This window comes from Platichthys flesus, chromosome 12 (assembly GCF_949316205.1).
Source record: "Platichthys flesus chromosome 12, fPlaFle2.1, whole genome shotgun sequence".
Taxonomy (NCBI): domain Eukaryota; kingdom Metazoa; phylum Chordata; class Actinopteri; order Pleuronectiformes; family Pleuronectidae; genus Platichthys; species Platichthys flesus.
In genome coordinates, this window is record NC_084956.1 from 16,272,896 (window position 1) to 16,300,890 (window position 27,995).

Consider the following 27,995-nt stretch of genomic DNA (forward strand, 5'->3'; position numbering starts at 1 on the left):
CTGCGTGCATGTCTTATGTGTTATGATCGGGAGCTGCCCCACGTGCTGAGCCACCTCCACAGGGTGGGACTTCTGGAGGCGGTGGATGTGGCTACTTCCTGGATGGCTCGATGTGTATCGAACTCCTGGAGTGCCGGTAGAAGAGAGTAGTTCGCTCGGTCTGGGATAGCTCCTGGTAGCACTACCCTGTCTGAACACCAGGCAACCACAGCTCGACCTGCCGAGGTACTGAAACCACGTCCCCCTGTTGCTTACACTGTGTGTTCACCCGCCGGGTTGGAAAAAGTCGTTGGAGTGTCAACTGTTTGCCGGGTCGTCTTCCTCCCGGTGCGGGTTAGCTAGCTAACAGCTAAGCAAGGTAGCTCCTGTAGGTTAGCTTTAGCCTAGCTAGCAGCGGCTTCTCCTCCTCCTCCTCCTCCTGCCGGGCAGGTGGCTATCAAACAGCTGGATACTGCCGATACTCGTGGTTGTTGCTAAGGTTGGTGCCATGAGATAATACACTGTGGGTGTCAGCCATTGTGTCTTTATGGACGTGTGTTGTCCCAGTTGGGCTACGGCTAACGTCGGCTAGCTTTTGTATGAGGCGTCAACTATTGTAGAAACCGTGTAACTTCACAATGTCACCGGGTTTAGATCAGCTTTATCGACCATGGATCCCCAATAACTGAGACATGTTCAATAATTTGCGTGTCTGTTATTCGTGTCAAATTTTGTACAAAGCATCTGTTTTATGAAGTTGACTAATCGAGTCATCTGACAGCAACAATATCCAGTTCAGGGGGGGTCGAAGCTGCTCTGTCCCCAACTGGGCTCCCACAAAGATGGCCCTGTTCTCACGTGAAGATACAGACTGATATATGGGAGAGACGCTCTTCAATGGGCTCAGGGTAAACTACTGGAAACGGATTCACCGCAGCAAGGATCAGGCAACTTTGACACCACGTTGAGGCAGCCAAGCGCGGTGTTGAGTTTACACGGCAGCTCTGACAGAATGCCCTGGGGGGGGGGGGGTTACGATTACTATAATAAAGTGTAGACTGAGACCGTTCCCTGCTGCCTGGATGTGGCCCGTGTTGTTTTGCACAGAAGGCTGATCTTGAAATAGAAAGGTCCATGTGAAATGGTCTTGTGGGGGTTTATTTTTAAGAGCAAACAAAGGTTGGAGGTCAGTGTTAAAGTGAGTCACTGGGGCTAAAGAGGGGGGGGGGGCAGCACATGGGGTTTAGCAAGAAGTGGGTTTACTTGGTTTTCATGAGTTTGAACATATACTTTTATACTTTTTGTAGGAATTGTGGTTACATTAGAAACCGGCATGAAATGAAGAGCTGCAGATCTTTCCTCAGGCGTTCTTAGTTTTCATCGGATACGTTTGATTGTCAAGACCGTCCAATCATGCGAGAGCAATGCCAATCTCACAACATTAAAAGTCAAACTCAGGTCTCTGTCACATAATCCAAGTGTTTTATTGTTATCTAATATCTGAAGCAGTTTGTGTAATATTGATAAAATACATTTATTCATTTGGTAATGTCTAAAAGGGAAGCACTTTGTTGTTTTTTACAGGATACTATATTTAACATTTTTGTTGTGCAGTGGGAGGGCACAGGGATAAGAGTGAGCAGAGAGAAATACAGAGGGTAGGTGTAGGTCTAAGCACCTCTTAAAATACCCACCCAGCAAAGATAATACAGGGGCTTGTGTGCCTGTCAGCAACAGTGGAGAAGTTCAACTCTTCAGCCCAAGAGGACAAACAGGTTCCGTTTTGTGTTCTCCCCGCCTGCCCCTCAGATCTCCTCATTAAAGTGCTACTCCTTCTGGTTGCATGATCACAGGTTTTGATGGCGTTGGCTTGATGGGGTCCGGGCGTGCAACAAAGTGATGGTCTAAGGACTCGCCGGTCACAGAGGTGCTAGCGCGTGGAATGTTGCGCTGGTCAGTGCACCTAGAAGGAGGGCCGCGGCGAGTCAACCATGCTGCTGTGGCTGTGGGCCACAAAGTGTACTCCTTTGGAGGCTACTGCTCCGGAGAGGACTACGAGACACTCCGTCAGATTGATGTGCACATCTTTAACACAGGTAGGTGGGAACTTTTCACAAGTATCTAAGTTTGTTGTGGATTTACTGGGAAGACTGAATTTGAAATCATGGTTAAAACCTTTTCACAATAACGAGAAAAGCCTCAAGCACCCTGAAGTGTATGAATTTTACATTAGAACCAAATTGAAGTGTATATGTGTATGTACAATTATTTAAAATAACCCATCAACTATAGTTTTGTGCTTATATAAAAAATATTGTACAAAAGAAAGATGGGCCAAGTAAGTGAAAAGCCATTCTCCCTAATGCCTTATGTTGTATCTATATTGAAGCAGGCAAATACTATCTTCAAAACAGGAAGAGGATAAGAGAATGTGTTTCGTTTGAACAGTCACCACTTTAACAGTTACTCTGTACAGCTGGCTAAACCCCATGTTCCACTGCGGTTTGTGGAAATCTCTCTGTTGGTTGTTTTTCCATCGCTATCTCACAAACTCAGGTGTTTAGTTTAAATGTGTTGCTCTACATTGGACTTTACTGCTCTCTTTTCTTCTTTGCAACCTATTTTTTTCCCTCCGTGTTGTCAGCCACCTGCAATATGTTTTTTTTTTTTTATAACTTCCTAAAGTCGCTCGTGCCTACCCGCTAGTGCTGCTTCATGAAAAGATCTGTGAAAACGAACCTTGATAAAGATGCTTTCGGCTGATAGAGGAAAAATGGGAGCACCTCAGCTCTTGTCTCACCAGTTATTCTTGTCACCTGCTTTGTGCTCCTGCTCTTTGAAGTCTGTTTGTCAGCAGACCCTGTTGTCTTTGGCTTTTTTTGTCCTGTTTCTTTACTTGTGTTTACTTCACTATTTACTGATTTGAGGTTCTCGACACAGAAAACCCTCTTGCATCTAAGCAGTTTATTCTTTGATGACATTAGATTACATTTCATCATACAAAGCATTGGTTAAAATGCTATAACAGATTAAATGTTACTACTGTGTTTCATGTTTCAAATTCTTCCACATGCAGCTCTGAGTTGTTATCGGACTATTATTGCTTATTTTAACATTGTTATTCCTTTGAATCTCGAAGCTGAATTTCTCAAAACAGAGTTATCACTGTGCTGCGTTTTTTATATTGTAGTTACGAGTGCAGTGCCTGTTGTGATGCTGGTTGCCGCTTTTTTTCTGATAATGTAAAAGTAACCTGCAATAATTAAACCACGGCAAGTAAGGGCCGATGGCTGGACTCAGACTCAGTCTGCAGAAACTTGATAATGCACCACAGATTTTTTGGAGGCTCAACTCAGTATGCAGAACCCTAAACTAAAGAATCAGTTGTTTTGGGCCTGTTGTCGTGAACATGTCATTGTCGTAACCACACTCTCTGGTCAACTGTTTATTCATATTGAATTCATCATGTGTCCCAAAGTCCCAACAACCTTCGACACTACACTTCTTTAAGCCCTTAACAATATTCCAAGTGTGAAGCTGACACCTTTTGAGATATTGGGAGCAAAGACACACAGTTTTGTGGCACTCGTTCTATTTACCGAATTAAATATCTTTGTCTTTCTTTGCTGTTTTGTACTTCAGTGTCTCTGCGCTGGTTGAAGTTGCCTCCAGTGAGGATGGCAGGCCATGAGCGGGCCTATGAGGTGCCATATATGCGTTACGGCCACACAGCTGTGCTGCTGGATGACTCTATCTACCTCTGGGGTGGACGCAACGACACAGAGGGGGCCTGCGATGTGCTTTATGCCTTCGATGTCAGTAAGTAGACTTGCATCTACCTCATGCTGTTAAATGATAGTTTCAGGCTGCCAATCCTGGAGATGTACCTGTTGGACATTAAAGATAGTGGATAGCAAACATGTATGTTTTTACTTTTGGGAGCTTTACCACCAGCTTATCTGTGATGGGTTTTCCACTGCTGGGGACTCAAATGTAACGTCTGTACTGTGAACTAAGAGGTTTGGTCCTTTTTAAAGAGTGCCTAGAGTTACGATAAAGTGTTGCCGCTTCACAGGCACCCACAGATGGTTCACGCCCAAGGTTTCGGGGGCTGTTCCAGGGGCAAGGGATGGCCACTCCGCCAGCGTCCTGAGGAAGGCGATGTATATATTTGGAGGATATGAACAGCTGGTGAGTTTTTATCACTCGTCAGCTACGAGACTTGCTCTCTGAAGCAATAAATCACAATTTAATTAATCTCTGCTGTTCTTTTTAGGCTGACTGCTTCTCCAATGACATCCACAAGCTGGACACCAACACCATGGTCTGGTCCTTAATAAATGCAAGAGTGAGTTCAAGTTGCAGTCACCAGTTTTTAATATTTCAAAAATGTTTTAGTTCTTCCTGTACAGAAGTTCAAAGGACAAAATGCACTTGTTTTCAAAGATACACAAACATAGAATGGGCTCACAACACACTCAGATTCAAAGCACTGTAGGAGATCAACCAACCACTGGGTATTACCGTGGTTGGCAGTGCTGCTGCCCCAGCGTCCAGTGGTCAGATTGGCTGGATACAAAGGGGCCGCAGTGTGACGCGGCGCCCTGGTAGGTGGCCAAGTACAAGGATTATTTACACTCCTGTTTTGGGAAATGCCATTTGCGTTTGTATGCTGTCAACCTGCTCATGTGATAAGCTCTAGTAAAATGTATTTTAAATATAGACTCCCTTCCCCATGGTGGACTAGGTGGAGGAAGGACTTACACCACCAGCCCAGATTCTTAGCTCCTCACTGATAACATTTTGTTGTCAAGGAGATTACAGTATGGCGCTTACAGATTTAGGAGTGCATGTGACAGAATAATCCATTTCATTTATTTGCATGTTCTCAGACTTGCATTCCTTTTGGAGAACAAATGTAGTTGCTATGCTTCTACTCAAATCCTATTTTCTGTAAGGTGACTCTGTTCTAAATTTATTTTCAGTACATTTGGTTTGTAACTCCCTTGATAAAACTTTCCAAAAAAGTGTTATTTTTTTCACTGGTTTTGTTTTCTAGATCACAGTGATATAGTAGTTTTAATCTTAACTTTATTTTTATAGCTTACACAACATTGCTGTTTTACTTCTCCCACTGCTCTATTTATAAAGCTTGATAAAGAGCCGTCTTGCATGCATACAATTTTTAGAAAACAATGGCAGCACATTCTGGAAAGGAAGGCTTGTGAGAGGCTTTGCTGTGGCTGCACACCAGCTAAATGCAAAGAGAATAGACCCATGCCTCTGATCATAGTTTTATTCACTGGGAACAGGTCGCATTTCACTGTTGTGTATGTGCTTATCTATGGTTATTATTGACAGAGTATGCTGCATTATCGTTCAGAGCCAAGTATACAATGTCCAAAAAACAGCAGGTTATTCTCGAAAAGGTTAGAAGAGTTTTGAATTGAGTCTGTCCTTGTATGTCCACTAGATGTCGCTGTTTACCTGAAGTTGCTTGTAAAGCTTCATGTTTGCCAGTATGATGTTGAAGCTTTAACGTATTCACGCATCAGTCACAGCCCTGAAATTGCTAAGTGGTTTTAATGTTGAGGCTGATCAGTGTATATATCAAGGGTAATAGTGAGTTAGTTTTGAGACATTGGAGAGATTTAAACTAAAACTAGTTCATGTGGTGCAGTTCAGGTTACTCAAGTATGCTGTTAAATTATGTCAGTAACATGCATTGTCCTCTCTTTCGGTCCTGCTCCATCTATCTACTGAAACTTTATGGCATCTCAACATTATCTGTCGGTCGTCTTCTAACAGGGCACTCCGGCGCGCTGGAGAGACTTTCACTCAGCCACCATCATCGGGACAAAGATGTTTGTGTTCGGAGGTCGAGCTGACCGATTTGGTCCCTTCCACTCCGACAACGAGATCTACTGCAACAAGATCAAAGTGTTCGACACAGAGGCTAACTGCTGGATGAGCACCCCTCCAACACAGCCTTCGCCAGACGGACGCAGGAGTCATTCAGCCTGTAAGATACAAACACACATTAAGTTACCATGCTGAACAACTTTGTGGTTATCTCTTTTAAAAATGTGTGTGTGTGTGTAGTTTGATATTGTGGTGTAATTTCAAACAAATTAACATTTAAACTGTAGCGAGTCAGAGACGTCAGCTGAGTCTGAGAGAGAAAGACAGACCGAGCAGCAGTGTGTGTTTTGTATGTGGCGCCGTTACCTTTGCCTAAAGTTCTGGGACTATCATACAGAAGTTATGCACTTCCTTTATAGTAATGAATTAGGCCTGGGACAAACTCGATCACTTTAAGCGGTTTACATTAGAATGTTGTTGGTAGACGGAGGCGGCACGCAATTCTCTATGCAGGAAAAACCCTGATGGAGAGTAGTCTGACTCAACACATGTACACTGTCTGTATAAAGCTGCCATTTCAGGAGTTATTCTCCTCCCCTTCCAACCTGTTTCTGTGCTCACAATCCCCCTCTCTACAGAAAAACATAGCCACACACAAGCTGTTAACCTGCACTCTGGCCCTGTTCAGTCCTGGTATTAACATCTGTTCTGAGAGGTCTGATCACAAGGGGTCTGCTCTAAGTACATGTGTTCACACCTGGTATTAAAATCTTTCTCCTGTTCTCAGACAGGACCTGCGGGTAAAACCCAGAGAATTGACTACAGTGTTTATCAGACTCTCACACATGCACAACACAGCATCGGTTCTCTGCACAGACAGGTTCACAATAGCAACAAATTCTCCACATTATTGAGGTGAGAGGTGGAGCAGCCGGGTGCAGCTGACAGAGGCAGGAAGTGACGGAATAACTCCTCTGTGGAGATGTAGGTTTCTTATATGTGTTTGTCACAGGTTTTTCACAGGGAAATATTTGTTTTCTATTATATAGCTGTGTGCCTACAGATGTGTCCGATGTCAATGTTTTTGTTATGTCCGTTTTTGAGCTGAGCGGAAAAGTATGAATTATGGGTCGGTAATGATAGATATTGTGGCGTTAGCCAGAAACAAATCAAAGTATGGACACTGAAAATGTTAAAAATGTTTTAGCTGTAATGTAAAACTGCAGTGTGTCAGAGGATATCAGTTTAGAGAGTGGTCCAGGACACCTTTGCATTCACACAGCAAAAAGAATGTGGCTGCATGCGTTGCCAGGCACGTCAGAAGATTGCTTGAGGGATTGGTCTCTCTGATATTAAGCTGTGTTGTTTTGCAATATTGTTGCATCCTGACCTCAGTGCTGCCCAAGACAGGGATTGTCTTGGGCAGCAAGCCAGAGTATTTTTTTTCTCTTATAACAGAATGATAATGGTGCAACCAGTGTTCTGCAGGTGACGCAGCACTGTGGTGATATTTCTGGCTATGTGAGATTATATGAGGAGCAGCAATAACTGAGAATATTATTTGCTAGGGAACAACAGATGGACACATTTCTGAATAAACTCTGGGTGTAATGAAACACTTGATCTTTTTTACTGGATGAGGTTAATGATTTGGCTCTTGTCTCAAAACTAACATATGTCTCTCTTAGATGGAATAGCTAGACATATGTTTATAAGAGGATTTTATGGCAGTATTTTCAGGTTTTCTTATTGTTATTATTTATTTCCCCAAACACCATGGTTTTCCCTGCCATCATATGACATTTTTGTGCAGAGCGTAAACTGAATGAAAACAACCTGTGAATAGAGTTATCCACTACCCTAGAGAGAAAGGAAATATGACATGTATTTCAGGGGTAATTAAATACATGCTCATTCATTACAGCTAATATTTCTGAATGATGAGAGTACTAGTGTACCTACAGTCTTGCAGTGTTTTATTATGTATATGTATCATGTATATGAGTTTTTTTTTAAATCTTTTTGTAGACACTCTTCAAGAGTTAATCAGCATTTTGAGTGTTTTGTTAGTGCAGTTTAACCAGCAGAGGTCTCTGGAGGCTGCTGTAGCATGCAGATAAGTTCTTAGTGTATCTTGACATCTTAAACTGCAGAATTATAACAAGAAAATCCACAGCCCAAACATTTCTTTGTCACAGGTGAATAGCTTGAAAACACTAAAGTCTGCAAAATGTTAAATGTCAGAGAAAATAATTATACGAGAGGAATGAGGAATCGACTCGCTTCATTGATTCTGCAAGCTGTCGAGTGACAACTGGGAGAGTGAGCTTTGAACTGATGTCCACCTGGACAAAAATTTGTGTCGGGTGCCAAACACTGTTAGGTTGTCAGATGGTTGTGGGAGGATAAGACAGTTTCAGGTCATGTCAATGCACTGCAAGCCTCATTCTTCCCAGGTTCTTTTGTGTGTGGCACAGTGTGGACTCTGTTTCATTCAGGTGTTCTGTCTGCATTTATTTAGTACTAGAATGTATATTTTTCCCCCACTTTCTCTGATTAAACAAATCCTTTTGGATCCGTTTATTGTGCTGCAGATGTCATCAAAATTTGATTTCTTTTATTTAGTTTCCTACAAAGGAGAGCTGTACGTATTTGGAGGATACAATGCTCGCCTGGACCAGCACTTCAACGACCTCTGGAAATTCAACCCAGGTGATTCAATATTTATTTATAGAGTAGTAATTTTGTTTTTGATCTACCATCAATGTTTACCTCCATAGAGAACCACTGGCAGTGTTAGCTGGCATTGACCCACGTTCCCCTCATTCTTCTAAGGAGACTGATGCAGACAATACTCTTCTCTCTTATTGTAGCATTGTCTGACTCGTGATGTTGGCAGGCAGCTCCCCTTTTTGTATGAAAAACCCAGTCTGTTGCCAGAAACACACACACAGGAAAAAGTGATGGAAATAATTAAAAATAATTTAGTCACTGGAGTCTTTGCTTGCTCTTACAAATGTTGCCAGATTGATCCTCAAGTCAGCTCATGTGTTTACCTGAAGAAACCTTGTGTTCACAACAAAGTATAGTGTTGATATAGCTGGCACAACACAGCACATCTTTAATATAGTGTCGTATATGGTGTTGATGTCATTATATATTGAGTACCTTTGCATTATGGAAGACATTGGAGTTTTGAATACAGCTCCTGACACAAGCTTGAGGTCCAGTGCATTAGTTATAAAACATAAACGTGGAGTGTTGCATCCCAGGGTTTATCTACACAGACCTGGTCTCTGCTCTTAAGAATTTACACTAGTTTTTTTTTATTTTTCAGTCCACTAGATGGCAGCACCTTAGTTATAGTGCTAACTATCCACTGTATGTCTGAATGCCCTGTTGCCATAGAGATGCTATGATGCAGTTGGCTCTGAGTGTTTAAGGCTCCTCAGTTCATCCTTAAATGGAGCAACTGAGACTACGTCTACCTTGTCACTCATGATGCTCTACAGAAATCTAAATTCTGTATTCAAATAAAGTCAGGACTTTTTTTCTATCCCTGTTCCCTTGGTACACTGTGAATCATTTGTATGTTTATGTAACTTAAAATGGCTGGGAGCATAGATATAGTTTTGTCTATTGGAAAAGGCAAAACCGTCTTTTAAACAGACACAAATATTTGGGGGAGCTTCGGTTTGTTGGGATAACAAATATTATAAGGTTCACGTGTCCAACAGTGTCAATTTTTTTTTCTAACATTCAATAGTTTTTGATTTACATGGAGCAAAAAGGGGTATTTTCTCCAGTCTATAGCTATGAGATTGTATAACTGCTGTGTTTACATCTGTTGTGACACATATCCCTCTGTTTTGACTATTTAAGACAAGGATGTAATCTGAAGTTTTACTGACAGAAGTTAGCCAGTTGTATATGTGTCAATTTTTTAATGATTTTGTGTCTAAATATAGTTATTTCAACTAATTTCTTGTCTCATGTAAACACACAACAGAAGCCTTTTCCTGGAAGAAAGTAGAGCCGATAGGGAAAGGCCCCTGCCCGCGGAGACGACAGTGCTGTTGTATTGTGGGAGATCGAATCATCCTCTTTGGAGGAACAAGGTAAGGCACAATATATTACTACTTGAAATGTGATTTTTCTCCTTTCTGAGAAACTGAAATTTTTTCGGTAGAATTCCTCTTAAGATGAGCTCTTACATAACATTTTCTGAGTCTTGAATGATAAGCTTTGGTAATATCTAGCTGCAGAACAGTTAATTGCCCTTATTATCCTCTCGTTCCAAAGGAAAATAGAAACTTCTGAGTGTCAACAGCTGTATGCTGTACCTGCATGGAAAATAACACATGCAACACAACAAATTCTACAGTGTTTTCAATGCACAGACGAATAAACGCATAAAAATGCACACAGTCTTGTGGGAGTAGAGCATTCAACTAAATGTTCTGTTGTGAAAACAGTTATAATTTAGGTTTACAATCATCAAGCCCCAGTTGAATTCTTCAAGATTCATTTATCCAGTTGTTTTTTTATTTCATTGTCCCTGCATCTATTTCTTATACAGGCGTGTGATTAAAAACCATCATGTGCCAGCGCTCAGACATCGTTTTCTTATACAGAGCAGAACATTATTGGTTCCACTCGTGTATTATAATTTTTCAGTGTCTTGGCTGTGCAAGCCTTGTTTAGAAAATATTCAGAACATCTCAAATTTAAATTTTTGATACATTTTGAAAAGATGTTGGGTTTTTCACAGAAAATGTGCTCTAAGGCTGAAACTGAGGTTGTCATAATCCAAGTACCATTGGTTTCGAGTCATTTCTGCAGGATATAAAAAAAAAACTTGCAGAAAGGTAAAAGTTTCAAGATTTAGGTTTAGAATTATGATTTATGATGAGCTTTTTGGCTGTGCTTCTTCCAGAAGTTGGTCAAACCTTATTTAAGAAACACTAACAATCATGCTATATATAAGTTGAAGAATGGCAACAGCTTCCCTTTCAAGTAACAAAAATATCAACCATGTGGAACCTTTGCAAGGCAGCCATAGGTTACTGTTGCAACATTACCGTTAAATCCAGCATTAAGATGTGTGTTAAGGTGACTTATTAACTACATATTTGGTGACAATACCTCTGTCCATCAAAGTAGTAGATTTACACTAATAATAATAATAATAATTTACTGCTCCTCCATGTGTCTATCATTCTTCCTGCGTACTGCAAACCGAATCTTGCCAAACCGGGTGAGCCCTTCCATCTCCTGCAGCTCTCCATACATTGCCTAGGTTTATGAATTCTGTTGTTTTTACTCAGTCTGAGTTTAAACATGTGTCTAATGACACTGTGTGTGTGTGAGTGCAGGTGTTGGTGTGTGTGTCAGCGTGAAAGAAAGAGACGAGCTGAATTATGAATGAATGCATGCAGCTATAAAAAAAGATTTTACTTATTTAAGAGAAATATCGATCATGATGTGGTGATCAATACTGATATTGTGGTGCTCATTTTTTTTTTAATTTAAACTGTAGCAGTTCAGAGGTGTCAGCTGAGTTAGTGTGTCTCTCTGTCTGTGAGAGAGAGTGATTTGTGTGTTTATGGGATATTATTTTTATCTTAAAAAGGCTTTTTAACTTTCACTCAAGTTCTGAGACTGTCGTACAGCAGCTATGTAATTCAGTTATAGTAATCAACCATTATTGTCATTCGTTTGGCAAGGACAAACATGAACACTGCAGTTTCCATTGTAGTATCAGTATCGCAGGTTTATTTAATGAAGGTGCGCTGATATGGGCAAATAATGAACCTATACAATAGATGCACATCAATGTCTCTACTGTTAAAATAACAGTGTGCCATGAAAAGAAAAACCTGCCAAATCAGTTCAGAGGTCTGCTGGAGACCAGAACTGTTAACATCTCCTTTCCTCACCAACACAAGATTCTTATATTCTTGATGCTTTTCATTGTTTGTCAGCATAATCTTTGTAAAGCACATGATTTCAAACAAACAACATTCTGTGTTTTTGTTTTCTTTTTCTTGTCAATATGCCAAACTTAGAATCTGGCTCATATAGACTGTAGTCTGCGGCGGCTCCCTGGCCGGCCATGAGACAGTAGTGGTTACCGGGGGCTGGTAGCTGGTGAGGTGCAAGCAGGCTGGTGACAGGCTTATGATAGGACAGCAGCCAGTGGAGTAATGAGGTAGCTAATGGCATTAGCATGGTGCAGAGTAGTGCGGGACCTGGGCTACTGTTATCAGGCAAACCCCGCTGGGAGAACCTGATAGTGAAGACCGGGAGGCTGTGGATAAGAGTCCTCTCACTCCCACTACGTCTACATGGCCTCAAGTCCTCAAGGCATCTGGCTGCCGCTGAGTTAGGTAGTTTAATTGCTTCAGTGGCCACCATATCAAGGAACACCCCCTAATACACAAGTGTGATCTTGACTCATCCATTATGCAGCAGAGTCCAGTGTTTCCTCAAGGATTGTTATAGCAGCGGGGGCAGTGCGGCTACCCCCCCCCCACCTACATTTGAAAAATAAAAAATAAAATCAATAGTGATTTTATTATTTGTCTATTTTACATCAATGCACTAAGGCGTGTATGGTGAAAAACACTGATCTGAGCCTTTACTGTATTCAAGTGGCCCCTCTTTGCAGAAGCAACTCATCGGGCGCATCACGCTGCACCAGTCAACAAGAGACTCTGCTCTTTTCTCTGATCTGATGATCACTGATCTTTATAAAAACCTGCTGAATTCATATTTTGTTCATGGAAAAACAAGCCGTCGCTTCTTCTGCAACAATGAAGTTAAAACACTGTGTTCATAACCTTTGGGAATCTGCAGGTGTTTGTGTGTGTGTGTCTGTCTCAGTCGCTCTTCTCCCAAACAAAGAACGATCACATTTACTTAGTAATTAATCAATGATGTCTGATCATGAATCCGGCTTGTTCCAGTCACTTTAACCACAATGTCCTGGCTGTCCGCATCGCTTCTGTCTCCTCTCCTATTGTGTGTGGAAGTTGAACTGCCCAAAAAATGTTGTGTTTTCTTGTTAATGTGTAAAGTTAGTGCAGGTCAGCGGGAGAGTGAGGAGGGAGGACATGAAGTAGGGTAATACAGAACAGTACAAGGATACCATGTCTCTAATGTGTGTCTGCTGTGACCCTGAAGCAGCTGTGGTAATCATTTAGTAATTTATATGATCATTATTTTAACATTTAACTGTTTGTGATTATATATAATGATAATTAAACATAGTATCATCTAACAGAGCATTTTAGGGTAATCCTTAAGTGCATTGTGTAGTTCGTAAACACTAATTATATCTCACAACACACACCTTTTTTAAAAAGACTACTTCATATTTATGGTCGTAACTACTATTGTCAGGTTAGTCAAGTTAAATCTTTTTAGAAAAAGAGGAAGAGCTTAAGACGATGCTTATTTTTAAAGATTCTTCGGCATTGTTTGGCTTCTCGCCAGGATTAGTCCAGGACGGGTTTTAAAAAGTCATGACTTCCTGTTGGGGGCCGATAGGGCTGGGGCTGGTGGAGGAAGTGTCACAGAGGCCATTGGATTGATGAAGGGTGTTGGCTGAGCAGAGGAAGAAGTCAAATACCAAACAGTATCTCTAACATCCTGTTTAAGAGTTTGAGCAGATATTTTTTATTTTGTTTATTTATAGAAAGTTGGTACCCATTAAAGTTCTCTTCATTAAGCTGATGCTCATCGAGTATTGATATTAAGAGATAATGTTAATTTCTTTGTGTAGTAGAGTGTTTTGTAGTACAGAGTTTGCTCTGTTGTTTTAAGTCCTACACGATTTTGTTTCCTGTTACCGTATAGAATAGAGCATGATCCTCGCAGACTCTAAACAAGTTGGCCACACAGGTTCTCCGGACTGGCAGTGTACGTTTGTTGTTTACATGAGCACACTTAAGCCTCTTACACACAGGAACTCCCGTAAGCATGTGCACACACACACTCCAAGCAGCATCTTAGAACACTCATTTGTTTGTTTTCTTGTCTTTACTAAAGCCGCTCTCAGACATGCACTGAACTCCAGACGTTTTCTTGAGGGGATGTATGTAAGAAATATCCAAGTCCTGGCATTTTCTGGAACTTTTCCTGCCAGCCCCCTTGTAAAATCTTCCAAAAATATCCATGAGCCAATGTGCAAATATAGCAGGAAAAAGTCCAGGAGCATCACAGGGTGCCAGTGGGAAACAAACCTGAATAACTAAAAGAAAACAAATATCTCAGGATGAGAAAGAAATGTAGAAGACACTGAAGAAACTGGAAAGACAATGAGATTAGAGAGCTTTTGGCGATCAGTGCTGACGCTGTTGTTGACATCTCCTACTGCATTTCTAACATGTGAAAGGCAAACTCTGGAAATTCCTTGACCCAATTTTCCAAATATTTTTTCCAATTGCGTGACAAACGGTTTAAGAAAGTATCCTATATTGGTTGAGTTGAGGTGTTTTTTCATGAAACACCCTTATTAAGTGTGAATGTTATATTTAAAAGCAGCCATTGCCTTTTCTTCTGTGTTTATTTTTGTATGACCTAACAACATGAGAGCAGTTAACGGGGCAGAAAGTTATTGGTGTCTGTCTCACTGCAGTTGATAAACGCTCGTCCAGTTCGTCGTGAATTAATCGCTGGACACCTTGCTTGTGTTTTTTTTGCGCAGCTCCTCGTTTTCGTGGGTGGGCCAAGGAAATTGGGTTGAAATTTATGGTCCACATCTTGTTTTGCTGGGGTCAGTTGGCCTTTCAAATTGATCCAAAGCAGAACCCCTCTGTTGATATTTATTCCCAGTTTATGATACTTATTTTACCCGCAGGAATTTGTACAGGAATAATTTATCACTTAAGTGAAGGACAATAAAACTATTAAGTCCAAGAACCCTCCGCTTTCAAAGGGGTTACACTCTGGACTGGATGTTACCCTAAGGTGTGACATATTTGTAAAACAAACATCAACAGTATAACATAGTCTCCCATGGTTAAAAAAGACCGATGTTAGTTTGTATGCAACTAGAATGTGAATGGGTGTGTGTGTGTGTGAGAGAGAGAGACAGTCTGGGCATTAGTGGCAGTCTATCGAGTGCCACTTACGTCAGTATAAACAGGCCTGCTGAGCTGCAGAAAGGCGCGAAATTCTGGCCCGTCAGTGATTTACGATCTAAGGGGGCGTTGTTTCTCACGGAGTGCAATTTGATACACCCCCAGAACCTCTGCTACACTCATTTACTGAGACCTGCTCATTGCCCCACGAAGGACGACCCGTGCATGACTAACCCCACCTGCACTGACCTTCACCTAAGCATCAGAAGCAATCACCATCTTACTTTGCTTAACCCCCCCCCCCCCCCTTTTCACCTTCTGAGGAACTGAACTCCACTGAAATTGAGCTATCCATGAAGACGGCGCCTCATTGAATATTGATCCTGCTGAACTGAAGTTGTCATGGGTGGCATTCATATCACTCTGTGTATAATTGCTTATGAAAAGATCAGTTTGGGCTAAATCGGGGAGTATTTTGGGCAGCTTATGAGAGGCAGGATGTGAACAAGGACATGACAGATTGGCATGCTGGGAGCAGACAGTGAAGGGAAATCTGGCAGTGGCTCTTAAACTACGTGGACATGACAACGTGTATTCCCTTAATCCCTAATTGCATTAGATGAATATATTTTACCAGGTATTTCTCTGTAAACTAATCATGAATCATTTCTTTGTGTTCAAATGTTAGTCTAATTGAAGCCTTGCTTTTTTCCGGAGGATTTCCCCGTTAGGATCTAAAACATCCCAGTCACCTGTAGAGTAGAGATTTCGTGCCTATTTTTTGTTTTTATATGATGAGAGTTTTCTAAAGAACTTTTAATTGCCTTTCACTGTGAGCAGCAGGGACCAGTGTCTGTCATTTTAAGTGTCCTTAAGCGATGGATGAGTCTCTCTGAAGTCAGCGCTGTGCTCAGAGAGGAACAAGTTGTTTTCTGCATTCACACTAGCTCAGACAACGGCTGCATAGTGTGTGGTGGAAGGGGGACACCATGAATCAACCACATTTTCTCTTTGAGGGTGAACATTATTTTTTATTGATCAGATTAGATTTTAACATACAGATTTAACTAAGCTGTAGGAAAGAAAATTGGTAGTAAAGCCAGCTCAGACCTGCAAATGTAAACATGTTGCTGTCACCACCTATAGATGCTGCTATTTTAATACCCCTGCCTCCTACAGGCAGCATGTTGCTCATTGTCTCTTAAGCTTTTTATATTTAACATTTGTGTTTCATAGCCAAAATGAGGAAAAAAAAGTTGCGTTGTGTCACAATGTTGCATCCAATGGATTAGAGCTGTATCTATTAGTGACAGCAGTATTGATAATATTTTAATTGTTGAAGTAATTTGTCTTAAGCAAAAATGCCAATGTTATGGATCCTCATTTTAAATGCATTTAATTTTCTTTGCTTGGACTTTTAGACTTTACCTTCCTAAACAGATGTGAGGCATACCAACACTAGCTTTTGGATGTTAGAAGATATTGGTCTGAGTATGGGTGCTTTGCATCAACAAAACTAAATGTCCTTATTTCTTTTTCTATTCAATTTCAGCTGCTGTTAACATGTACATGTTAACAAACCTTAGAATAGAATATCACAGTCATTGAGATTCACTTTGCCTGTTTTAGAATGAAGTCAAATTATAGAAGCTGTTAAAAATCTGTCCTGATCATAGGCCATACACCCCCGCCCTTCCATCATGTTCTATTTCCCTCTGTAGTTTGCCATTTCATTGTGTTTGGATGCATCTGGATGTAATTACTTCATGACTTCATGACTCACCTCCTCTTGTTGAGCTGACGTCAGAATGGTGGCTTTGCCAGCCTTGATACTCATATTCCATCATTATCCTGGTTTAGTACAAAATACTACATTTATACAAAATACATGAGTAGAAATATATTTTTTTTAATGTGTCTCTTTTATTCATGTTTTAATGTGAAATTCAAACAGTTTTCCTGCACTGAATATTCAGGTATGGAGAGTGTGTGTGGCTGCTTTACACTCTGAGCAGGAGGGAGACCACATAGCAGGTAATCTCACTGGTAGCCAAAACATCCCAGTGCAGCACCTCTTTTTTAATCCACCTAAATCTCAGCATGATATTTAATCTGTGTGGAATTTCACTGGTCATTTCCAAACAGCAATTTCAGTCCAGTGGCTTTTGTTTAGGAGATCAGGAAGGTCAAAAGTCTGGTGCCTCGATATCACTTACAAGACCAATGTGCACCTTATCAATGGCTAAAAGGGCTGCTGGTGTGATAGTCCAGCTGGTTTAAGTGTGGCTTCTTATCACTGTTGGACCTGACAGTTCAAATGTTAGACTAAACATGGGACTCGGGGAGAATTAATTCAAAAGCATTGTCTTTGCTTTGTATTTCATAAAAAACAAAAAAACTGCTGTCTTTTCAGATTTTTGTTTATTGTTGCACGTAAATATCAGCCCCTTCTCTGACTGTAGCCCATAATGACTTTGAATCTGCCACAGTGCTACATGGCTCCATGGAGACATGTCTATCAACACACCATAGATTTTGATGCCACACACATGTTGTCTTTTGGCCTTGGGTGTCAAAGGGCAGGCTGCAGAAGTTTCCTTTATTAATTGTCTGCAAACGTGTGTGTGTGTGCTTCGTACGGCCGAGATAAAACCTGTCAAACAGTGGAGGTGACCCCCACGGGATACGGGGCATCCAGCGCGTGGCGGGACAAGACCTCGGGGCAGCGCAGCAATACAGTGATTTACTCTTCAAAGACATGCTCATTATAGTATTTCATCTGCATCTTAACCCTCCTTAACCCACTAACAGGCTGTATACTTTAAGGTGTCATAGGGGTTGAGTGTTACACGGCAGCTCAAATAAACAGCCTGCATAGGTGACGCTTTGTGAGACATGTTTTAATCTTATTAGTTTAGCTTTTGATTTACTGCTGTCATCACAACCGAAACACCTCCTGGTAGTTTTAGGTCAATTCTGCTGAACAGTATCAGACTATGTAGACTAGTGAAGATTTCAAACTAAACAAATCGGCAAAATGATTTAACAGATAATGTTTCTATCAGCTCACCCTCAGCAAGTCGTGTTTAAGCTATACTGATCTGCAGGAAAATACTTTTATGCAGTTGTAGCAACAGTTATTGAGCAGAATGTGACTATGTGGTCTGCAAAAGTAGTTATTAGTCTTTCTAAAGAAAGCATGAACCATAACTGTACTTCTACTAAAACTATGGTCCATAGCTAATATGTCTTTATCAGTAGTTCCTATTGTGTACCTGACCTTGAGTCCTTCTCTAATGATCTGCAGGATGGAGCTGTTGAGGAAGTAATGTATTTTTCCCAATTGTATCTGCCAGCTATATAGTTCAACCTTGTGAGACCTTCTCCTTTATATAAACCAGCTGTGTTCATGGCCCTGAAGCACTGCTTGACGTCCTCTTCCTCAGTTTTATGGGCAGCTTGATAACGATGAAAGGGACCACATTTGTATCTGCTTGAGATTTGTAGGGTAGTTTCCTTATCCCCAATACCACCACCAAGTCCAACTACATTTTGTGGTTGCAATTGGAGACGCATGCTTCACTAGAGCCTAGCATCCCTTCAGCCTAATCTGAAGTCAAGCGTCTCTTTTGGGGAGCCAGCTGTAGTTTGTATCTTAATCACTACATGGGGCTTATGTCTGGGCAGCTACAGGTCTTAATCCACTGTCCAGCCACTGCCCAGGAGGGGGCACAGATAGCTGTGTAAGATGAGGTGAGACCCTCGAGATTAAGCCAGAAGAAATGGACGGGAACCCATCGATCTGTGATAACCAAGGATTTGTTTTAGAAAGTTTGGCACCAAAGCTGTTCCTTAACAATACAGTGATCACCTGTATGATCCTAGAACCTAAACAATTTTCCTTAAAAGTGAAAGTAAACATAGAAAGTTAAATCATTTTTGTGATGTAATTGGCTACTTCAGTAAATTACTTGAAATTGTCAATAATTTCATCATGGATTCATGCCATCCCACATACAGCTCAATTTAATTTTCTCTTGAATAGAGAATGGCAGTTTAGATAAGATAAGATATCCTTTATTAGTTCCACGATGGGGAAATGTGCAGTGTTAAAGCAGCAAGAGTCAAAAAGCCATCAGCAAGTAATAAGTTACATGCAATACTTAAGTGTAAGTAATATAGCAAAATGAATGTTATTAAACTAATATATACAGTGTAAAGACAGGAAGAAATATATGCCGTGAGGATATTTACAGTGAATGGATTGCACATCAACTGTTTATACTGCACAGACAGATGAATGTAACACAGGGAATATTGCACAGTTGAGACTTAAAATGTTTAAGTGCAGCCCATAATGCTGGTGAAAGTACTTTTTACTCGGAGCAGAGCTGGTTGAATAGTCTTACTGTTGCAGGAAGGAACTGCCTGCGATACCTCTCCTTCAGACACCTAAGGTGGACACGATACACTATAACCTTATATAAATCTTATTTTTAAAATGCTGTCCCTCTCTGTGTCTAATATGCCTGTATCCATTTACCCATCATTGGTTTTGCGCTCTGCAGTTATGTAGACATTTACAAATTGCTGTCACTTTTTACTGAACCATCACCAGCTGTTCCCAGCCGGCTCCCTGTGTTTTTACCCAATATCAAAGTGCTGCTGAAATAAATTGATGCATGTCTGGTTGTCCTGATAAGGCCCCCTGAAGGAAGTTGTAGTGTATGATGAGTTCCTGTGAGCTAGATGCTTGTGAAGGACCAAAGTTCGGTAGGAAGTGTAGAGAGGAAAGGGATGCAGATCCTATCAGTCCCAAGAATGAGGATGCAGCCAATGAAGCTGCTGAAAGCAGACTTAAAAAGCAGAACTGGAAAGCAAAGGTGTCGCTGATGGAGTTCCTCTAACTCTCAATCTTTTTCTCGTCACTTTCTTTGCAGTATAGCCTTTTCCGAAAGTCATTTGCAGGCAGTTAAATTCCTGGCTACTTCAGAGAGTCAGGAGTGTTCCCAGGCTCTGTGGTGCTCCCTCATTAGTTTTAGGACAGCTCTTTCTTCTACCTAGACCTTGGTGGGGAAGATAATGAGGTGGAGCAGGCAGTGCATTTCTAGAGAGGACTGGCAATTGGGTGATTAGACACCCTCATTGAGTGTTGTTTGAAATAGCAACCAGTGTTGTTTTAGTGGGGGGGAGCGGCATCAGTCAGGACTCAGACTGGGAACCGCTGCTGCTGTAGGGGGAGGAGCACTTTCACACATAGTGATACTTTGCTGATCGAGTAACAAAGTGACCCGTCAAACACGAGGACAACGCATAAAGTCGTACACCGTGACTTCCCCCGCTCCCAAATACTGCCACTCTTTCAGACACCTCGCACCGTCCCCTTGTCCCTTTGCAGCCTCGTCCTCTGCTGCAAAGGCCAATAAAACATTACCGTTCTGTAATGTTCTGTCGAATTTCACACCCGGCCCGTCATTATCCATGAGCATGCGAGAAAGCCTTGTTCCAGGGAATGCAATCTTCATCACTCTTGTTGCTCTTGGTAAAGCATCCTCTTATCTCCAACCTTTCACACGTCAGCATCCAAGGCCTGTACCCTCTCTCCCCTTGGGCTTGCACAGTAGTTGAAAGCTACTTCAGTGTGTGCTTCAGATAGAGATGCTACTTTTCTTTGCTTCTGTTATGGAGTCTGTGGATGTTTGTGTCTTTTCTTCTCATACACCAGCTAATAAAGAGTATTAGGATTTTCATTTTCATAATGACAGTTATGATTTTTAACAAGCTGAATGTGTGAGTAGGAGTTGATAGGGACCAACTAGAGTCACTGACTACCGACGCATCAGAGAATCAAAAACTACCGGCTGTAGTCGGCCACAGATGCTTTATCAGAGCACTGTGGCCTCCAGCAGCCGACTGTTGTCTAATGCTGCTGTGTATGAACGCTTCAGTCGTACTTAGGACGTTCTCACAGCTGAAAGGCCAGACCAGGGTCCGACCCAAGCTTCATATATTTGAAGTGTACGTCCTGTACACCTCATGGGCTGCATCTATGATCTGTATACTCAATATTGGTTGGTTTGTAGACGGTTGTGAACCTGATGTCGCTGTGTTTTAAATTCAGACATTGAACTTTTTCATTCTAACATTATATAATTTAATGACTACAAGCAATCTTATGAGCCCTTTGCATTTCTTTCCTTCTTTTTCTTTAATGCTGTCGCCACCTTCTGCATTTAATCCGTAGGTTTGAACTATTAAAAAATAAAAATCATCCCGAAGATGATTCAAACCATGTTGCGTTTGATCCAGACCGAGAGGATCTCTTTTGTCCAGACAACATTTTGGTGCGTTGATATGTACCGTTGTCAGAGGTACCTTTGACACCTGTAATTTTGGTTTGGACTTAACAGAAAAGTCTGTAGGTCCGGACCAAACAGAGAAGGTTTGAAAGTGTCAAACGTCTCAAGGGGTTTGTCTTAATAAGGGTTTATGATTGCTTTTATAAATACCTTCATTTAATTATCCAATAAGTGGCATTTGTAGTGATCAACAGTAATACCACTACTAGATGTTAAAGTCCTCAGTAGTTGGTTTCTATTGATTTTGAAATGAGTCAGAATTGAAAACCATTTAATCAGCTCAGTATTATTACAGCAGTGAGCTGCCGATCCAGGAGTAGACAGTCTGATGATGATGATGATGAGGCGGGGGCTTCAGTGATTGTGGGTATTCTGATAAAGGCTTGTGCTGTAAGCCTGGATTGGACCACCTCCTGGGGAGGGGGACGTAATGACTTCCCCAGCTGGCCCCCTGGGACGACTGCGCTCGTGCTCTGCACCTCTCCTGGCCGCTTTAAGCCACCCCAGTGTTTGTTTAGGGAAGATTAGCAACGTAAAACCCTTACAACATCCTGAACACGCAGCAAAAGGGAGACGCAATAGAGAGGACAGCGGGAAAAGACGAATAGAGATTGATGGGTAGAGAGACAGAGATGGAGAGAGTAACTCAGCACAGTTGATGGGGCAGGGCAAGAATAAGAAATGAGAAGAGATGGAAGGAAAAGGTAAATATGAGTGAAATTTAAAGAAATGCTGGACAATATGGCCAAAAGTTATGTCAAGATTGAAATATTCATGTTGGCAAATATCGATAATTATGTCACATTATTAGTAATCTGAGTTAGATTTGTAAAATGTTAAATTCTTTTATACCTCCTCACAATGCTTTCACAGTGCATATGCATTATTTCGATGTATTTATATATATATATATATATATATATTGTGATTTTGTTGTGATTTTGTTATATTGTTATTGATGACAAATGAAAATGTTATCACCAAGTCTTATTTCAAATCAAGTTGTTTCTTCTGAACTGCTTTGTCAGCACTGTGGTGTCTGAAGGTGATACGGTCAGTGGACAGTTCATGCACAACAGAAAACATTTTGTGGAGTTAGTTTAAAGACCAAATCCATCTGGCAAATCCCTCAGGTAGTCTGCCTGAGAGATATCCTCACTCTCAGCCACTTTACTGCTTAGTGGAAGCACCTGTTTGGTGGAATCTGTCCTCTGGGTGGTGTAAAACTATAATGTGCATTTCTGTCTTCTAATCTGGACAGGTTTCTAGTTTGTGCACTGTTATTATGAATGTAAAGCAATGAGGTACATCAAATTCAGCTCCACAGGCTGCAGCCTGTCACTTTCATTTGTGTTTTTAAATACCACGTATGCGTCTTAATTGATTCTTACAAAGGTGACTGAGTGAGTTGTGAGGCTGCGAGGCCTCCTGAGCTCAGGAGTGTCACAGGTGTGTGTGCTCGGATGTGTTTTAGAAAACAGATGTGCAGCGATATCAGCGGGCTGCACAGCTCTGGGAGACTATCAGCACGGACCAGCCTGCCGTCTCACCACAGTGCTCCACTTCCTGTCGGCTTAAATCATGCCAGCCAATGATAAGGACAGCAGAGTACTGTGTGAGCAGTGCTGCTCGTTTTGAGAACAATCTGCGGCTCCCTGATTATGAACCTTTAGTGATAAAAGAAAGATTCAATTACAGCCTCTGCAAGTTCTGTGGCTCATACTAGAGGAAACACACTCAACATTACTTGGCCACTTGCGAGTAAACAGGATCATTATATTTAATGTTGACGGCTGTAACCCAATAAAAATCTTCTTTGTTCTTTTAACAGTCCCTGTCCAGAGCAAGGAATGGGGGATGAATTTAACCTCATGGATCATTCAGACCTGTATATCTTAGACTTCAGTAAGTATCCCTGATATTATCCTCCACATGAATCCACAAATGTCCCCTCAGTATTTTCAGCCAACATGCCTGGTTAAATAAGATGACGTATTGTCTCCTCAATACATTTCATAGAGCTATTACTCTCCTCACAGCCCTGCTTCATGTCTCACCTGGTCCAGTGAGCCTGGCCTTGGCCCTAGTTTGTGTAATCACTGGGGGCACTTCCGTCTCTTGGACTACCAAATATAGCCAGATCCTTCCTGCACTGGGTTAGCCGCCTGTAATGCAGTCAGGTCACAGTTAGCGTTTGTGTGGGCGGGCTTACACAGGGGCCGTATGGGACTGGCAGTGCCCGGTGGCATCTCCTGTGGCAACCGCCTCCACGTGCACGTGTGCTGTCGCACTGTTTATCACTGACCATATGGTGTATCAGTCATGACAGGTATATTTATTGAGAGGACGTTTGTAATTATTTTTAGGAAGAATGTTTATAATAAGATTCAATTCGTCATAATGTTCATATCCTCATACGTGAATTCTGTTTGTTTCAGATGTTTTTTTCTGCTGTAGGATCTAAAAAAAACATGATGAGTTTCACATCTTGGAGAGAAGCTCTAACCTCGTGTCTATGATTAGTCCGTTACTCACAAAGCTTTCTCCTCTCTTCTTTTCAGGCCCTAATTTGAAGACATTATGCAAAATAGCTGTTCTTCAGTACAGTCTGGAGCAGTCGGGACTCCCACATGATCTCAGGTGTGCTGTTTTGTCCTCGAACTGACATGTTCTCATTCACACTGTTTGTATTATGCACGTCATTGTTGCCATCTCGGAAAAAAGAGGCCAATTAGGAGAGATTTTCTGTCATTTAACCAGTGCATGCTTTTGTTTGACTTACATTTTTTAGACTTGTGTGCATAACATAGTCTACATGAAGCTTTCATAGTCTGTGTTCAAGTTGAGTATTTTTGACATAAAATTCTGCAGTGACATTCAGAGAAAAATAGTGATTATGGTGAAATCATGAAAAACACACAATTTATAAGCAATGCTAAGAAACAACCCTCTCAGTTGCAGGTAGGTATATTTGACTCTTTTAAAAATACTATAAATTAGGTGGTGCTCAAGGAGCTTAAATAATACTTTTACTGGTACTTACTGAATACTCAACTGATAATACAGATTTTCCTCCTCTTACTGACAAATTAGAAATTAACCTTGATATGATATTATTTCAGAGGCAGTCAGAAGCTTGAGGCACCACTTTAGTGTTATCAAACATCTCCTCACATTTAATAACTGTTCAGGTTCAATTAAAAAACATCCAAAGGTAAAAAATGTGTCTGAACTGTGTTTTCAGGAATGAAATGTTGAAATGTTCAGACTCGTATTGTAAATATATATTCATTAAAATCTGAATATTTCTCTCTATATATCGCACAATCCATCCATTCAAAGTATTCAACCATTTCTTAATTGTCTGTAATGAATATATTTTGTCGAGCTCATTAGACAAGTATGTCTGAAACGGAGAAGTTACACTAAAGTGTTTGTTTTTTCCACGTGGAACTCGATACTAATTACCCCTCTTAGCCTCTCATTCCTCTCGCACCATCTCTGCCACCTTGCACGCTCCCCACTTTAGTGTTCCTAACCCTTAGAGAGTTTTCTCTGGGGTCACAAGACTCCCTTTGCCCCTCGCTGGCATCTCCAGCTCCAGTGCCAATCTCCCCTCTTAAACACACACGCACTCAACAGAAAAAAAGAAAACGAACAAAGCAATTGAGAGGGAGTGAGTGTGAAACCAGAGCCAGTGATAACAATCTGGAGCTCAACCTCTGACCTGTCATCAGGTCAGCACTAGAGCTTGTTGTCAGCCCCTGCTCCCAGTTCTCGTGTTACAGCCTCCTCTCATGCTGGTCCACATCGTGGCCCTTCACTGGGTACAAGGGGGAGCTCAGGGTGAGAGCAAATGTCAAGCAATCCTTTGATTGGCAATGCAACAATTTTTTGCGTTTTGGATGTTTCAAAATATAAAAAAAAAAAAAAATTAAGAATCAGAAAAAGCTATTGAGAACACGATTATACCTGCTATTGAGTAACGTTGATCACAGTGTGGAAAAACCCCACTTTATTAGCCTTGGTCTTCCTGCAGATTGAAGGTTCTGTTTCTGATTCTCCCTCTTGTTCACTCCAGGTGGGAACTGGCAGCCATGACCACCAACAGCAACATCAGCAGGCCCATCTTCTCCTCCCACGGTTGATGCTACTGAACCTGAGCTCTGCTTCAGGACGCTGGGCCGTTCTCCTTCTAATCAACTTGAGACCGGGACTGTTTTTGTAGAGTTTGGATCTGTGTTGGATTTATTTTCCACATTCTTCAAGTGAAACTCATTACTGACCAAACTGCCCTGCCTATGACTTCCTTGGACAACACAAGCTCTCAACATGTCCAAGGATATTTTTACTCTTGATAAGACGGTGGTTATGTGAGACAAAAACGCTGACACGTGCTCATCCTTTCTCTCTTCTTTCTAGCCTCTCTAGAAAAATCCAATCAGCCTATGATAATCATAGACTTCGAATCTTAAGCACAGGAAGAGATGAGAACTTCAGCCAAAGGTCTTGAGAGTGAACCTTCTTGTTGACACTCAACTGAGCTCCCAGAAGAAACACATGTGAACCTTCTGTTCTGAAGAGACTGAGGTGGTTGAGAGTTTTTGTATCTCGGTCCTAAAACCATGGAAAATTACCACGTCTATTTATGGCAAATGTAATAATTGTTAGCAGTATACGGAGGAGCTAACCTGACTACTCCGGTAAATGCAAGGAGAGAAAATCAAGTACCACAATGTCAGGGTATAACGCTTGTGAAAGGTTGTTTGACTGGTTTTCAATGCTTGGCTTTTCTTCATCATATCTTGTTATTGGATTACACACTCACAGATTGAAAATATAATGGGAAAGCTCAAATTGTTGATGTTTATTCAGGTTTTTATTTCATTGATCGTAAAAAACATGGGAATGGTGGTGGTCCTTTTTAAAATGTTATAACACCACACTTTATTATTAAAAAATAATTACAACTACAATAAAACGAAATCAAGATATTCAGTATTTATTAACATCTCAACAACAGCTGGACACTGTCGTTTTTTAGTGTTACTCTAACAGGAGTAAAGAGGAATTTTGGACACTATTTCGGCAAATGAAAGTGTATGTGTGATTGACTTAATTTCTTCATTATTGTGAAGAAACTTGTCACCCATTGCAACTCTGTGAATCATTTCTGTCTTTTGTTTTCTGTACAATGTTGAAAGTCTACAGAATAGGAAATAGCAAGCTGTGGATTCACAAACGTTGGTTTTGGTTTTTGTTGACAATAAGAAAATGTCGAATATCACCAGACTTCACCATTCTTTTGAAGTCATTCGCTTTTAGGATGAAATGAACAACTTGGCGATGACAAATACAGGCAGGAGACATTTAAGAGAATAAACACTGCCGTGTCATTCTTACACTTACCATGGATGATTGTTGTAACAGTAGAAAAGCCCTGAACTTTGCAAAACTAGGATTAGAACAGGAACCGTGTTGCCACACGCACACAATCTTGAGCTGCATCAGTCCTGGTCTCTGGGACAGTGTGTGCTGCTGTTTTCTGTCCTGCCAGATGTTAACATTTGATCTATCAGTTTTGTCCCCAATCGGCTCAGTAGAATCTGACTTGGGTCCCAAACATCAGGACTGAATAACGCTGACCTACTTCCTAATTGTTTACAAATCTGTGTATTTCATGTAAAGCAGTGTGAAACAATCTTAGATGCAGGTGGAAGTTGCCACATAACTGCACTAAAAGCCAAAACTTGGCATGTCGGGCCTTAAGGAGAGGAGAAATGTCGATGCTGCCTCTTGCCTACCCAGACTCCACAGTTTGAGACATTTGCCAAGTTTGATTTTTTTATTTACAGACCAGTGGTGCCAATGTGACTCAGTGAGTCTCACGCTCTCTGCACTGCAAATGCACACGGACATATCACACACTTGAAATCCCTTAGTACCCAGGTCACTTGGACTTTACAACAGGTAATGCAGGAAAACCACAGGGAATCCAACTGTGTGCCTACACACACATACACACACACACTTGCATAAATTTCCAATATAAATAACTTGTGGTATACAAATCAAGCCGTTATTGTGCCACCAAATGGCTGTTTTTGATGTGTGGTGTAGGAGTTATTTTTATTTGGGGAGTTTGGTCTTTTTGTTGCTTGAAGATTGTGGGTGATGGTATTTTAAGTCAAGACCCTTTCAGGAATATAATGTGAAGTGAATGACAATGTAGACAATATGGTCAAAAATAAAATAACTGCATAAAAACAAACTCCTCAGTGGCGCTCACTCAGTATATCGGCATTACATTTTAATGGCAGTGATGTTAAATGCGGCTTTGGCACCTTCCAGGGCAAATTTTGTTTCACCAAAATAAAAGCATTAAATTAAAGTGCACAGTTATTTGCCAAGCAGTAGTATGTGACCCAGCTGATGTCATGCCAAGAAGTGTATGCTGTGTAGGCCTCACAATATGTTGTAGAATAATTCGTTACAATTAATGCTTTGGAAACGATCTGAACAAAGTATGGTGTGTGTTTTGAACCATTTTACATCGGTGCAGGCCCCCTGTGCTTGTTTTTTTTTTACTTTATATTTTAACTTTTTAATTTTGAGGGGACTCTGAACTCTGTTGATGTGGGTCAGGACTTCCTGTGCAATATGCTTTATAACTATCAATAAAAAAACAATTTGAGCTGTTAACCTGTGG

At 41.1% G+C, this 27,995-nt stretch overlaps 1 protein-coding gene across 2 annotated transcripts; it reads left to right on the top strand.

The window, feature by feature from the left end:
• Positions 1–87: 87 nt before the first annotated feature.
• klhdc3 (kelch domain containing 3) lies at positions 88–27,988 on the top strand. 2 transcript variants are annotated; one of them, XM_062401337.1, is made up of 11 exons: positions 88–225; positions 1,833–2,075; positions 3,622–3,798; positions 4,055–4,170; positions 4,256–4,327; positions 5,788–6,001; positions 8,467–8,553; positions 9,851–9,959; positions 23,118–23,191; positions 23,848–23,926; positions 25,368–27,988. In XM_062401337.1, the coding sequence occupies exons 2-11, from the start codon at positions 1,922–1,924 to the stop codon at positions 25,432–25,434; spliced, it is 1,149 nt and encodes a 382-aa protein (XP_062257321.1). In that variant the 5' UTR covers positions 88–225; positions 1,833–1,921; the 3' UTR covers positions 25,435–27,988. The 2 variants fall into 2 exon arrangements, with proteins under 2 accessions (XP_062257321.1, XP_062257322.1); XM_062401338.1 differs by lacking the exon at positions 88–225 and adding an exon at positions 244–478.
• Positions 27,989–27,995: the final 7 nt, after the last annotated feature.

Bases quoted from the DNA above. Each gene is read 5' to 3' on its own strand.
- klhdc3 (XM_062401337.1), top strand. From the start codon at position 1,922: ATGTTGCGCTGGTCAGTGCACCTAGAAGGAGGGCCGCGGCGAGTCAAC. The intron at 8,554-9,850 runs GTGATTCAATAT...AACACACAACAG, and splicing joins CCTCTGGAAATTCAACCCAG to AAGCCTTTTCCTGGAAGAAA. The intron at 23,192-23,847 runs GTAAGTATCCCT...TCTTCTTTTCAG, and splicing joins CCTGTATATCTTAGACTTCA to GCCCTAATTTGAAGACATTA.